The sequence below is a fragment of the Leucoraja erinacea genome, chromosome 7, assembly GCF_028641065.1.
Source record: "Leucoraja erinacea ecotype New England chromosome 7, Leri_hhj_1, whole genome shotgun sequence".
Lineage (NCBI taxonomy): Eukaryota > Metazoa > Chordata > Chondrichthyes > Rajiformes > Rajidae > Leucoraja > Leucoraja erinaceus.
In genome coordinates, this window is record NC_073383.1 from 77,995,036 (window position 1) to 78,010,484 (window position 15,449).

The following is a 15,449-nucleotide window of genomic DNA, read 5'->3' on the forward strand; positions in this document are numbered from 1 at the left end:
GTGTGGGAGGAAACCAAAGATCCCGGAGAAAACCCACGCAGGTCACGGGGAGAACGTGCAAACTCCGTACAGGCAGCACCCGTAGTCGGGGATCGAACCCGGGTCTCCGGCGCCGCATTCGCTGCAAGATGGCAACTCTACCGCTGCGCCACCGTGACCGCTCAATCCGCAATATCACCTATTCCTTCCCTCAAGAGACGCTGCCCGACCCGCTGAGTTGCTCCAGCGTTTTGTATCGATCGCCAGTGACAACCAGCATCTGCAGGTCCCTCCTACCCAGGCGTCTTGTACGCATGCCTTTGGAACCTGCAACATCAGCAGGCTTAGCCCTAAACTCTGGAATTCAGTCTCCCCATCTCTATTTGCTCACAAACTATTACTCAAGATGTTACTATTCCTCCGTGGACATGTTTTCAAGCCACCTTTCTTTCCTACTGTCTTCCACAGCGGCTGGCCGTGTGATATTGTTTGTAAGTTAATTAGCTGCTGTGAAAGCGTTGAATAAAAGCAAGTCGTCCGTGCTGAGACCTCGCGAGTGGGCATCCTCCACCCTCATAACCCACACGTGAATGTGTCTCTGTGGTTGCACGCCGGGCCAAGTATTCTTGGCACTCGATGACTCAGTCTGCACATATCAGCACTTCAGCCAAGAGTCTTCAAGGGCTGTTTGCTTAATTGATTTTTTATTTCTCTCTCTCAAAGACATAACAACAAAACAACTAAAAAAACCAACAAGTGCCAGAGACCAGGGATGATATTTATTTTAAGGAGCTGCCCCGACATTTTATTGCTTTTCCGTGAGTAACGGTGCTGTTCGGAATTCTTCAACGATGTTTGATAGATGAGGTGAAGCAGTGTTGACTGTTGGGCAGGCCAGCGGAGACGAGAGATAATTTGGGGGGGGAGAGAACCGTACAGAGAGATTTGTTATAATCAGAACGCACTGGCCGACTGAGAGATGAATTCAGGTTCATTATTATGGCCCTGTCCCACTTAGGAAACCTGAACGGAAACCTCTGGAGACTTTGCGCCCCACCCAAGGTTTCCGTGCGGTTCCCGGAGGTTGCAGGTAGTTGCCGGAGGTTGTAGGTAGTGGAAGCAGGCAGGAAGACTGACAAAAACCTCCGGGAACCGCACGGAAACCTTGGGTGGGGCGCAAAGTCTCCAGAGGTTTCCGATCAGGTTTCCTAAGTGGGACAGGGGCATAAATAACTTTCACAGGGAAGACAGGGATAAGGGGACGCAGCAAGCAAGAGGTTGCGTTTAATCGACTGATCCAGCATTGAAATATCTTTTTTTGCCATTGAGGGAGTGCAGCGTAGGTTCTCCAGATAAAAGCTGTCCAGGGTCTGAGCTCCCCAGAGGAGCATGGGTGAAGCTCAACAGACTTGGTACTGGAGTTGGGCGTTTCAACGCCAGCGTGTGGAGATGGGGGCTCCCTCCGCCAGAGCCCAGCCTGTGAATGTGGGGCAGAACAACAGACAGCCAACCATGTCATCTCTAGGTGCCCGCCCTACCACCCACCCAAATGGAGCTCAGGGCCTGGCAGACATTGACGCAGAGACAACAACCTGGCTGCTCAACACCCAGCTTGAGATCTAACTATTCCTTTGGTTTATGTTTCATTCGCAAGAAGAAGAAGCGCAGGTTCACCAGGTTAATTCCCGGGATGGCAGGACTGTCATATGCCGAGAGAATGGAGCGGCTGGGCTTGCACACTCTGGAATTCAGAAGGATGAGAGGAGATCTCATTGAAACATATAAGATCATTAAGGGGTTTGGAAACGCTAGAGGCAGGAAACATGTTCCCGATGTTGGGGAAGCCCAGAACCAGGGGCCACAGTTTAAGAATAAGGGGTAGGCCATTTAGAACGGAGATGAGGAAAAACTTTTTCACACAGAGGGTTGTGAGTCTGGGAGATCAGGTTGGTTTATTGCGAACCGAGCGGAGGTGTTGGGCGAAGCAATCGCCGAGCCTGCGCTTGGTCTCACCGATGTAGAGCAGCTGACACCTAGAGCAGCGGATGCAATAGATGAGGTTGGAGGAGGTGCAGGCGAATCTCTGCCTCACCTGGAAAGACTGCTCGGGTCCTTGGATGGAGTCGAGGGGGGGAGGTAAAGCGACAAGTGTAGCATTTCCTGCAGTTGCAAGGGAAAGTGCCCGGGGAGGGGGGGTGGTTTGGGTGGGAAGGGACAAATTTGCCAGGGAGCAGTCTCTGGTGCGTTTTCACACCTCTGCACATTTTGCCCCGATGGGAGAGGGGAGCAGAGGAATCTGTAGTTCCTTTCCACACTCGACGTTATAAAGAGGTCCATTAAAGCGAGCGTTTACTGTATTTAGTGTCATGTTTCAGCAGTAGTTTCAAGGAATAAAGCTCCCACAAAGGAGGAAATCTTGTGTGACCCAAGCCCGCTCCTTTTGAAAATACATATATATTAAACCGTAGCAGTTCCGATTATAATTCACATCCCTTTATTTGTTTTCCCTGCCTTTCTAGTGGTCTTTAAATCTGCGTCCATATTTTTGTTTAAATGCCGATGTGGCTTTTTCTCATCGTCGGAGCTCTTTGTAGCTCCTGACGGGAGGGATGTCGGAGAATGCTCCCCGTTTGTTAAATAATAAAAACCCCACTTGTGACCTCGGTGAGTTTGTGACCGGATGGCGATCAAACTGGCTTTGTCTCGCTGGACATTGGATTAGCGGCGTAAATGAGCCTGGTGGGAACTTTCTCCGCTGCTGTGAGGCAGGCAAGGTTTCGATCGCCACCAGGGAATACTGCTTACCGCTTGTCCTCATTCTAACCCCTTGCCCCTCTTCCACTCAGACCCTCTTCTCCCCTCTCCCACCAGGCAAGAGAGGTATAAGATCTGGTATTTTGTTGGTCCACATGCTTGATTGGCTATATTTAAGAGGGAGTTAGGTGTGGCCCTTGTGGCTAAAGGGATCAGGGGGTATGGAGAGAAGGCAGGGATGGGATACTGATCAGCCATGATCATATTTAATGGCGGTGCAGGCTCGAAGGGCCGAATGGCCTACTCCTTCACCTATTTTCTATGTTGCTATGTTGATCAATGGTGTTTTATCATTAATGTTTTATTATTATTAATGTTTAGTGTTTTCTGAGTCATTCGTAACTGTCATGTTGTTACTTGTGGGCAGAGCACCAAGGCAAATTCCTTGTATGTGAATACTTGGCTAAAAAACCTACTTATAAGCGGAAAGAACTGCAGATGCTGGAAAAATCGAAGGTAGACAAAAATGCAGGAGAAACTCAGCGGGTGAGGCAGCATCTATGGAGTGAATGAAATAGATCATTTATGATCATAACATTTATTTATTTATGATCATAACATCATAAATGATAGGAGCAGAATTAGGGCATTCGGCCCATCAGAGTCTACTGTTCTACGTTCTATGTTGTGGACACAGATTGACTATTTTACACATTATTTGGCCCTTTGAGCCTGCACCGCAAGGTTTTTTCCCAGCTGCCATTAGGCAACTCGGTAAACTTGCCGAATAGTGAAAGGCCTGGATAGAGTGGATGTGGAGTGGATATTTCCACTAGCGGGAGAGTCTAGTACCAAAGGTCATAACCTTTCCTTTGGGAAGGAGATGAAGAGGAATTTTGTCAGAGGGTGGTGAATCTGTGGAAGTCATTGCCCCAGAAGGCTGTGGAGGCCAAGTCATTAAATATTTTTAAGGCAGAGATAGATATATTCTTGATTAGTACAGGTGTCAGAGGTTATGGGGAGAGAGCATGGGGAATGGGGTTAAGAAGGATAGATAGATCAGCCATGATTGAATGGCGGAGGAGACGATGGGCCGAATGGCCTAATTCTGCTCCTATCACATGAACTCATGAGGCAACTGAACCGTCCTCTCACCAAATAGAGAGCACCCATCTACCTCGTTGGAAAGCTTAGAACTGTAGTGTGTGGGTCTCGAAAGGAGGCACGAAGTCCAGCGTTTTGAGAAGCACCTTTATTGTATTCCTCCCGGTTGAAGGGAAGACGAAACCAGAGGAAGATGGCACCCAAACCCCTGCCTTTTAAACCCTCCGGCTGAGGGCCGCCTCCGGACTGCACCACTCCTGTGCCGAGGGGTTCGGCAGTATGATGGCACGACCCTTAGGAGCCGCCACAGAACTATCTTTAATTGGACTTTACTGGGCTTTACCTTGTTATACCCTCTATCATTTATCTGTACTGTGTGGATGGTTTGATTGTAATCAGGTGCCGTCTACATTCAGAGGGTGGTGAATCTGTGCAACATGCCCCATTGCACTAGTCCCACGCCTGAACTTGGGCCCATATTCCTCTAAATCTACCGTATTCATGTATTGTCCGAATGTTTGTCAAACCCCGGCAGCTCGTTTCAGACTTGCCAACCTTTTTCCCCCCTCACCTTAAACATATGTCCTCTGGTTTTTGATTTCCCCTACTCTAGGTAAAAGACTGTGCATTTACCAGATCTATTGCTCTCATGAACTTATACTCCTCTATAAGATCAGCCCCTCATCCTCCTGCGCTCTAAGTAATAAAGTCCTGGCCTGCACAATCTCTCCCTGTAGCTCAAGGGCCCTGAGGCCTGGCAACCTCCTCGTAAGTCTTCTCTACACCCTTTCCCCCTCAACGACCTCCCCCTCTTTCCTGACCAAAACTGACCACGATACTCTAAATATTGCCTCACCGTTGTCTTGTACAATGTCTTATTTACACTAATCCAATAGAATTGTGGAGAAAATCATGATTGCCTTAATGCTGGGGTGGCACGGTGGCGCAGCGGTAGAGTTGCTGCCTCACAGCGCCAGAGACCCGGGTTCGATCCCAACTACGGGTACCGTCTGTACGGAGTTTGTACGTTCCCCCCGTGGCCTGCATGGGTTTTCTTCGAGCTCTTCGGTTTCCTCCCACATCTCAAAGACGTTTAGGTTTGTAGGTTAATTGGTATGAATGTAAATTGTCCCTGGTTGTGTGCGGGATAGTGTTAATATGCAGGGAACGCTGGTCGGTGCGGACTCGGTGGGCTGAAGGACTGGTTTCCGCGCTGTATCTCTAAACTAAACTAGATTCAGATTCAGATTCAATTTTAATTGTCATTGTCAGTGTACAGTACAGAGACAACGAAATGCATTTAGCATCTCCCTTGAAGAGCGACATAGCAAACGATTTGAATTAAAAAAAAAATAAGCGTCCGGGGGGGGGGGGGGGGGGGGGGGGTGGGGGATTGGTAGTCACCGAGGTACGTTGTTGAGTAGGGTGACAGCCGCCGGAAAGAAGCTGTTCCTCGACCTGCTGGTTCGGCAACGGAGAGACCTGTAGCGCCTCCCGGATGGTAGGAGGGTAAACAGTCCATGGTTGGGGTGAGAGCAGTCCTTGGCGATGCTGAGCGCCCTCCGCAGACAGCGCTTGCTTTGGACAGACTCAATGGAGGGGAGCGTGGAACTGGTGAACCAATTTTCACCACCCTCTGCAATGCCTTCCGGTCGGAGACAGAGCAGTTGCCATACCATACTGTGATGCAGTTGGTAAGGATGCTCTCGATGGTGCAGCGGTAGAAGTTCACCAGGATCTGAGGAGACAGATGGACCTTCTTCAGTCTCCTCAGGAAGAAGAGACGCTGATGAGCCTTCTTGATCAGAGTAGAGGTATTGTGGGTCCAAGAGAGGTCATCGGAGATGTTGACTCCCAGGAACCTGAAGCTAGAAACACGTTCCACCTCCGTCCCGTTAATGTGGATGGGGGTGTGCGTGCCGCCTCTGGACTTCCTGAAGTCTACAATGAGCTCCTTGGTCTTCTTGGAGTTAAGGGGCAGGTTAAACTAAGCCACTTATAACAATATTTGGCCATTGTAAGATTTGTGTGTGGAAATTTGTTATGTGTGGACTGTTGCTGGTAGAATTCTCTAGAGAGACGCTATGGGAAGTATTCTGATGTTGCAGTGCACAGGACATTGGTGATGGGTATGGGCCAAACTCGGGCAAACAGGACGTGCTTAGATATCTTGGTTGGCATGGGTGAGTTGGGCTGAAGGGCCTGTTGTATGATTGTCCTTAGTGTGTGTAGGATAGTGTTAAGGGCCTGTCCCACTTGGCGATTGTTTTCGGCGACTGCCGGCGTCATATCAGGGTCGCCAAAACATTTTGAACGTTTCAAAATTCAGCGGCAATAAAAAATAATGTTGCGACACTTGAAAAAACTTGTCACACGCCGCAAATTTTTCGGTGACCTGAAACGTCAGTCAGTGATGTTGGCAGTCGCCGAAAAAATCGCCAAGCGGGACAGGCCCTTTAGTGTGTGGGGAATACTGGTTGGAACGTACTCGGTGGGCCGAAGGGCCTCTGTCCCGCGCTGTATCTCTAAACTAATCTCTCTGTACATGTACGTGTGTGATAAACCGGCCATGTTCCCCCAGCCTGAAGCAAACGCGTTGTTTTAGCATGTTTTTTCTGGATGGTCCAACTTAGAACTATTCAGATGGAGAATCCTTCATATTTACAGGGAAAATATTTGTCCGCCAGCACTCAAAAGTAATATCATTTCTTTTCAAACTGCGTGGGACGTGTTGATATTTCTGTCAGTCAGGTTGAATTTTTTTATATGCGAGAAATTTTCATTTTTTGCTCAAAATTTTTTTTTTTTTTTCTCTCGAAAACCGGGATTAGGTTAAGATTAAGATAAGATGATGAGTGTCACAGAGGCAATGAGAATGAAAGGATTTCGGCCGAGGAATTGTTGATCTTGGAGCAGGGAGGTGTTTACAATGAGCGACGCTCGGTGCATGTTAGTGCAGCTTGTAGTGGTGTGCGCTGTATAATGTTGATCTTTGTGTCAGTCACGTTGAAATTTTAATCAGAATATGATCCAAGACCCACAGGAGAATCGAGGGGATTAGGTTCACAGAGTCTGTGTGACTTTGGCGTTTTGGGTTGCGAAATAATACGAGAAAATTACTGTTTGGGTTGCGAAATCAAATGGCTTGGATTTCATTTTCTATTCTTCGGCCTTGGGGACGTCGAACCTGATGCCTGAGGAGAGAGTTTTTTTTGCACAAAACAGTAGCCAACAGCATGGGTAGAGTTGCTGCCTTACAGCGCCAGAGACCCGGGTTTGATCCCGACTACAGCTGCTGTCTGCACAGAGGGACCTGCGTGGGTTTACTCCAGGTGCTCCAGTTTCCTCCCACATGCGCAGGTTTGCAGGCTAGTTGGCTCGGTGAAATTGTAAATTGTCCCCAGTGTGTGTAGGATATTGATTGGGTGCGGGGATTGTTGGTCGGCGCGGACTCAGTAGTCCTGTTTCCGCTCTGTATCTGGTTGTGAGGAGAAGGGAGGAAGGAGAACAGGATGTTCTGAAGTTCTGACCAGCCGTTCTTTAATGTTACGAAGTGTATGAATGAATGAATGAATGAATACGTTTATTGGCCAAGTATTCACATACAAGGAATTTGCCTTGGTGCTCCGCCCACAAGTAACAACATGACATACAGTGACAGTTACGAATGACTCAGAAAACACTGAACATTAATAATAATAAAACATTAATGATAAAACACCATTGATCAAGCATGTGAACCAACAAAATACCAGATCAAAGGGAGGCTGTTGATTAGAGCAACTACTCGTGGATAAAAACTGTTTTTATGTCTGGCTGTGGCAGCTTTGACAGTCGCCTTCCAGAGGGAAGTGATTCAAACAGTTTGTGGCCAGGGTGAGAGGGGTCAGAGATGATCTTGCCCGCTCTTCTTCCTGGCCCTTCCAGTGTAGGAGTGAGAGATAGATCAGCCATGATTCTCTGCCTCAGAAGGCAGTGGAGGCCAATTCTCTGGATGCTTTCAAGAGAGAGTTAAATAGAGCCAGGGGATGTGGGGAGAAGGCAGGAACGGGGTACTGATTGGGGATGATCAGCCATGATCGCAGTGAATGCCGGTGCTGGCTCGAAGGGCCGGATTGGCCTACTCCTGCACCTATTGTCTATTGTCTATTGAATGGCAGAGTAGTCGATGGGCCGAATGGCCTAATTCTGCTCCTAGCACTTATGATCTTATGATAAGTGAACTGGGTCTTTACGCGTCCCTTTGCACCTGTTCGTGACTTCCTCGTGAACAGGCCACGATTGGTGGCGAATTGGCAACAATAATCTAGTGGTGGGGAAGCAACAGATGCTGAAATCTGCGGCAGAATATAACGTGCTGGTGGATTGGCTTTAGTATTGACACTTGTACCGAGGTACAGTCAAGCATTGCCTTGCTGTGCTAATCTAATCATCATCATCGGTAGTCACTCAAAACCAGTATGACTGTCCTCTCCTCCTTAGGGTCGTCTACTTGTGGGTCTGCAGACGTCTGTAGAGGCCGATCCACGATCCCCAATCAGTACCCCATTCCTGCCTTCTCCCCATATCCCCTGACTCCGCTATCTTTAAGAGCCCTATCTAGCTCTCTCTTGAAAGTAACCAGAGAAACGGCCTCCACCGCCCTCTGAGGCAGAGAATTCCACAGACTCACACCTCTCTGTGAGAAAAAGTGTTTCCTCATCTCCGTTCTAAATGGCTTACCCCTTATTCTTAAACTGAGTGGCCCCAGGTTCTGGACTCCCCCAACATCAAGAACATGTTTCTTGCCTCTAGCGTGTCCAAAACCTTAACAATCTTTTATGTTTCAATAAGATCCACCTTTCATCCTTCTAAACTCCAGAGTGTACAAGCCCAGCCGCTCCATTCTCTCAGCATATGACAGTCGCGCCATCCCGGGAATTAACCTTGCGAACCTACGCTGCACTCCCTCAATAGCAAGAATATACTGTAGTTCTCAGCATTGTAGCGCACCAGTTCCAGAGACAAAGTCCAATGTCTGCAATGGGGTAGAGGAGAATCGGACAGTACCCTAGCTTATGGAAGGACCGTTCAGAAGCCTGATAACAGAGGGGAAGAAGCTGTTCCTGAGTCTGGTGGTGCGTGCTTTCAAGCTTCTGTACCTTCTGTTGGACTGGAGCAACGGGAAGAAGCAATGTACAGTCGTTCACCTAGAGGTCGGGAATCGAGAACCAGAAAACATAGGTTTAAGGTGAGGGGGTTGAAAGATTTAATATGAACCTGAAGGGCAACTTTTTTACACAAAGGGTGGTGGGTGTATGAAACGAGCTGCCGGTGGAGGTAGTTGAGGCTGGGACTATCGCAACGTTTACGAAACATTTAGACAGGTACGTGGATAGGACAGGTTCAGAGAGATATGGGCCAAACGCAGGCAGGTGGGGCATGTTGGTCGGTGTGGGCAAGTTCCAAAACCCTGTGGTTTCACAGACCATCACGCAAACCAACCTCCCTTGCATTGACTCCATCTACACATCACACTGCCTCGGCAAGGCCAGCAGCATCATCAAGGACCAGTCTCACCCCTCTCTCGGTCACTCCCTCTTCTCCCCTCTCCCATCAGGCAAGAGGTACAGAAGTGTGAAAACGCACACCACCTCCAGATTCAGGGCCAGTTTCTTCCCGGGTCTACTAGAGAGCGGTCCTGACCTCCCATCTACCTCATTGGAGACTCTAGGACTATCTTTAATCGGGCTTTACTGGACTTTATCTTGCACTAAACGTTATTCCCTTCATCCTGTATCTGTACACTGTGGACAGCTCGATCGTGTATAGGCTTTCCACTGACTGGGTAGCAAGCAACAAAAGCTATTCAGTCTAGCTTGGTGCATAAGACAATGAACTGAACTGAACTAAAGTTGGGCTGAAGGTAGACACAAAACTAGAGTAACTCAGCGGGTCAGGCAGCATCTCTGGAGGAAAGGAATAGGTGACGTTTCGGGTCGAGACCCTTCTTCAGACACAGAGTCGGGGGGAAGGGAAACGAGTGATATAGACGGTGATGGAGAGAGATGTAGAACTAAGGAATGAAAGATATGCAAAGGGGCTGTCCCACTTGGGCGACCCAATTTGCGAGTTTAGAAGAGTTTGACAAAATGACATGTTGAAGACCTCCTTCAACCGTGTAGAAGACTAGCTTCGACCAGCTATGACTAGCAATGGCTAACTTCGGGAAAATTGGACACCGAATAGTGGAGAGTGAAGATGACCTCCTTCGATCTCCCTTCGACTGATGAAGACTATCTAGGACTACCTTTGACTACCCTCGATTACCTACGACTAACATGCCGACCTATTACGACCTACTACGACTAAACCTACGAGTATAAAAAGTATCGATTTTTTCCATGGCGACCTTTTTTTACTCGCGGGCATTTTTCAGCATGTTGAAAAAAACTCCGCGACCTAGCTGAGGCCTCGAGTACGCGGGGACTACTCTCAAGCATGAAGGAGAGTTACAAAGACCTCCTACGACCTTGTGTACGAGTATGAGTCGAGGGCAAACTCGCCAGAAATCGCGGGTTAGGTCGCCCAAGTGGGACAGGCCCCCGAACGAGGATAAAAGAAACAGGCCATTGGTAGCTGCATGCTGGGTGAAAACGAGTTACGGACGATGAGCCTCAACAAGAAGACTATGAAGCTGGCACGGCTTGGCTGGGGGAGGGGCGGAGAGTGACGGGATGCAAGTGGTCCAGGAGGCTGAAGGGCCTGTTTCCATGCTGTATGAGTGCGACGCTATGAATGACCCGGCTGGGACAAGTCTTTGATTACCTTGGCACGACATGTCTTTGATTATGTTGGTGAATAAAAAAAGTGATCTAGTGATGCTAAGCTGCATCATTCACGACCTCAGCAGAACCTAATTCACATTGCAGCGAGTGCAGACAAACCACGCTGTTAAATGAGGAACATATGCCAGTAATTACTACGTGGTGAGATTGCACACACCACAGTGTCGAAGTGATCAGGCCAGTGCGGTAAAGGGCCTGTCCTACTTGGCCGTCATTCGCGCGCCATTTACGCGACCTGTTAGCGTGTGGGTAGTGCGTGGGTAACACGGGGATGGGCGCATGGAGTGGCGTGGAGGAGTGTGGACATCGTCCTGCACAAAATCTTCGCGCGCCACCGGGCTGTCGTGTAACTGACGGCCAAAGTGGGACAGGCCCAAGACCCTGGCGAGACGCAACGTCTCACCTCCAACAGCAGCAGAAGCAGGCACACGATCGCCGAGCTCGGCCTGGGGCTCACGGCTGCTGCGGATCCGGATCTGGCCCCCACTCCTACTCCCAGAGCGGGGCCAAGACGATCGGAGATAGACACAAGATGCTGGAGTAACTCAGAGGGACCGGCAGCATCGCTGGAGAGAAGCAACGGGCGATGTTTTGGGTCGAGACCATTTCTTCAGACAGAAGAAGAGTCTCGACCAGAAACATCATCCATTCCTTCTCTCCAGAGATGCTGCCGGTCCTGCTGAGTTACTCCTGCATTTTGTGTCCATCTTCAAATGACGCCACGCGCTCCAGACGGCTGTGCGGGTGCATGATGACACGCCCGACCGTCGCAGGTCAGTCACTACCGGCCTGTCGCGTAAATGACGGCCAAGTGGGACAGGCCCTTAAGGCTTGTCGAGTGAAGTCCTGAGTTTGGTCGGGATACCAGCTCTTATTCAAGACTCACACCCTGGAGCCTTTCACTCTTCCCTCCTCCACGCCCCTCTCCCCGCTCTCTGTTAATTGTCATGTACTGTCAAAACTCTCAACTGGCAGCAGCAGGATACCCGAATCAGTTCAAAGGGCGGCGCAGCGACAGAGTTGCTGCCTCACAGCGGCAGAGACCCGGGTTCCATCCCGACCACGGGCGCTTGTCTGTACGGAGTTTGTACGTTCCCCACGTCACCAGCGTGTGTCTTCACCGAGATCTTCGGTTTCCTCCCACGCTCCAAAGAAGTGCAGGTTTGTAGGTTAATTGGCTTCTGTAAACAGTAAGTTGTCGCCGTTGTGGAGGATGGTGTCAAGTGCCTGTCCCACTTGCCGATTTTTTCCGGTCGACTGCCGGCATAATTGACCGTGACGTATCGGTTGGCCGAGAAATTCGCGGTGTGACGCGGCGCGATGACGTGCGTATTGATGCGCGCCGTTTTTTCAAGTGTCGCAACGTTTTTTTTCTCGCCGCTGGATTTTGAAATGTTGAAAATCTTTTGCCGACCCTGATATGACGCCTGCAGTCGCCGAAAAAATCGGCAAGTGGGAGAGGCCCTTTAATGTGTGAGGATGGCTGGTCGGTGTGGACTCTGTTAGGCCAGAGAGCCTGTTTCCGCACTGTATCTCTAAACTAAACTAAACTAAACTAAGCTAACAGGTCTGTAAACACAATTCTCATAGGTAACACAATAAGCTCAGGAATCTGGGTCTCTGCGCATCCCTTTGCAACTTTGATCTTTGACTCTCTCGTGAACGGCCCGCACCAGCTGCAGACCACACGTGTAGGAAGGAACTGCAGATGCTGGTTTATACTGAAGGTCGACAAAATGCTGGAGTAACTCAGCAGATCTCTGGAGAAAAGGAATAGGTGACGTTCTGTGGTCTGAAGAAGGGCTTCCAAACCAAAGCAACATCTCTTCTTTTTCTCCAGAGATGGTGCCTGATCCACAAAGTTACTCCAGCATTTTGTGTCTGCACAGACTGGTGCAAATAGGCAGCGGTGATCCAGTGATGGAGACACAAGAGACTGCGGGTTCTGGAATCTGCAGCAAATTATAACGCGCTGGAGGCTTAGGTGCGCAGGTACAGCAGGCGGTGAAGAAAGCGAATGGCATTTTGGCCTTTATAACAAGAGGAATCGACTATAGGAGCAAAGAGGTGCTTCTGCAGTTGTACAGAGCCCCAGTGAGACCACACCACACCTGGAGTATTGTGTGCAGTTTTGGTCCCCTAATTTGAGGAAGCACATTCTTGCTATTGGGGGAGTGCAGCGTAGGTATACAGGGTTAATTCCCGGGATGGCGGGACTGTCATATGCTGAGAGAATGGAGCGGCTGGGCTTGTACATTCTGGAGTTTAGAATGATGAGAGGGGATATGTTCCAGAGAGAGCTAGATAGGGCTCTTAAAGATAGCAGAGTCAGAGGATATGGGGAGAAGGCAAGAACAGGGTACTGATTGTGGATGATCAGCCATGATCACATTGAATGTCGGTGCTGGCTCGAAGGGCCGAATGGCCTACTCCTGCACCTATTGTCTATTGTGTAGGTTCATTACTGTTGCATGTACTGAAGTATGGAATGTAAGAAGTTCACTGTAGCTTGTGACAATAGCGTTTTCTCTAAAGTCTTCCATTCCATACTTTGGTACAATTCCGCCATTCAATCATGGCTGATCTATCTCTCCCTCCAAACCCCTTCTCCTGCCTTCTCCCCATAACCTCTAACACCCGTACTAATCAAGAATCTCTATCCCAAGCATAAATATATCCACTGACTTGTCTCCACAGCCTTCTGTGGCAAAGAATTCCACAGATTCACCAACCTCTGACTAAAGAAATTCCTCCTCATCTCCTTTCTAAAGGCGCATCATTTATTTCTGAGGCTGTGACCTCTAGTCCGAGACTCTCCCACTTAGTGGAAACATCCTCTCCACATCCACTCTATCCAGGCCTTTCACTAATCGGTACGTTTCAATGGGACCTCCCCTCACCCTTCTAAACTCCAGCGAGTACGGGCCCAGTGACCACCAACGCTCATCATAGGCTAACCTACTAATTCCTGTGATCATTCTTGTGCTCCTAGATCGCTTGGCCACTGACGTTTTCAATGCGGTGGAGTTCAAGGAAAGATTTATCGCAGAGGTAAGAATGGTTGAATTGGCATCTTCTTCTTCTTCTTGAGTTTGAGGCAGCAGCGGTTACGTAACGGCCTCCAGGCAGTTCAATAATAATAATAATATCTTTTATTGTCATTACACATCAGCGCGACGAGATTTGGTATGCAGCTTCCATCCGATGTCATAACATAAATAACTAATACTATTTAGATTTAGATACCCCGAGAACATGGATTGTAAAAAGAACATTACAACAGTAAAACAGTCAAAACAGTTCAAACAAACTAAAGTGCAGATGTGTCTGTGCGATGTGACCATCCGAGGGAGACAGTCCATGGGGGTGGGGGGCACTCAGCAGGGCCGGTTCAGAGCCGCTATAGCTCTGGGAATGAAGCTGTTCCTGAGTCTGGAGGTTCGGGCGTAGAAGGCCTTGTAACGTCTGCCGGAGGGAAGTAGTTCGAACAGTCCATTACAAGGGTGTGAGGAGTCTTTATGGATGCTGACGGCCTTCCTGAGGCACCGTGTGTGGTAGATGCCCTCCAAGGCTGGTAGCGGTGTCCCAATAATCCTCTGCGCTCTGTGGACGGCGCGCTGAAGAGCTCTCCTCTCCGCCTCCGTGCAGCTGAGATACCACACAGAGATGCCATACGTTAATATGCTCTCTGTGGTGCAGCGGTAGAAGGTTGTCAGCAGCTGTTGGGGCAGACCAGTCTTTTTTGTGGAGGACCGTCAGGTCTACCCCTCCACCAGAGGGGGGGTGGAGGACAGCGCAGTCGAAAATCACGTGCTGCTGCGCTGTTTACTGGTCTGCTGATGAATGCACGCAGCCCCCAGCGATGCATGTTGGCGTTGAACCGGCCGACCCCTGTACAGAGTTGGTTCAGGGCGACCCACTCTTTGCAGGGCAGGTCTGAGCCAGGTGGGGCTGTGGTGTTTGTTGCTGGAATGGTACCATTCAGCGCTGCCGTTTCGGGGTGTTAGACTTAGGGTTAGGGTTAGGGTGCCACAGCGGTGGGCCAGTGGAAACCAATTTCCAAACTTGTTAACATAAAGCTGATCTCACTTGCATTATCCTTGGCATAGGAATAGAGGGTGATGAATCTCTGGAATTCACTATCCCGGAGTATGATGCATGGAACACTTTTATTTATCTGGAGTTATTTACAGAGGTTAGGGTAAGGGTTAGGGTTCTGATGAGTGCAGATATTATAAACGGAGGCGCCGAAATGGCAGCGCACAAAATTGAGCGGGCAATGTGGGTTGATGATGTGGGTTGAAGTCCACAAAGGTCTCCTGACTTGGCGCATCTCACCTCTCAGAGACTCGCTGCTTAGAAACACAGTAACATAGAAAATAGGTGCCATTCGGCCCTTTCGAGCCAGCACCGCCATTCATTGTGATCATGGCTGATCGTCTCCAATCAATAACCCGTGCCTGCCTTCTCCCCATATCCCTTGATTCCACAAGCCCCTAGAGCTCTATCTAACTCTCTCTTAAATCCATCCAGTGACTTGGCCTCCACTGCCCTCTGTGGCACGGAATTCCACAAATTCACAACTCTCTGGGTGAAAACATTTTTCTCACCTCAGTCTTAAATGGCCTCACCTTTATTCTAAGACTGTGTGGCCCCTGGTTCTGGACTCGTCCAACATTGGTAACATTTTTCCTGCATCTAGCTTGTCCAGTCCTTTTATAATTTTATATGTTTCTGTAAGATCCCCCCTCATCCTTCTAAGCTCCAGTGAATATAAGCCTAGTC

At 49.2% G+C, this 15,449-nt stretch overlaps 1 protein-coding gene across 1 annotated transcript in view; it reads left to right on the plus strand.

The window, feature by feature from the left end:
- Positions 1–15,449, plus strand: part of nhej1 (nonhomologous end-joining factor 1) — a 244,592-nt gene that overhangs the window by 28,116 nt on the left and 201,027 nt on the right. Inside the window, exon 5 of the mRNA XM_055638798.1 lies at positions 13,657–13,715. Within this exon, the coding sequence (XP_055494773.1) occupies positions 13,657–13,715 (59 nt within the window). The remainder of the gene's footprint in view (positions 1–13,656; positions 13,716–15,449) is intronic.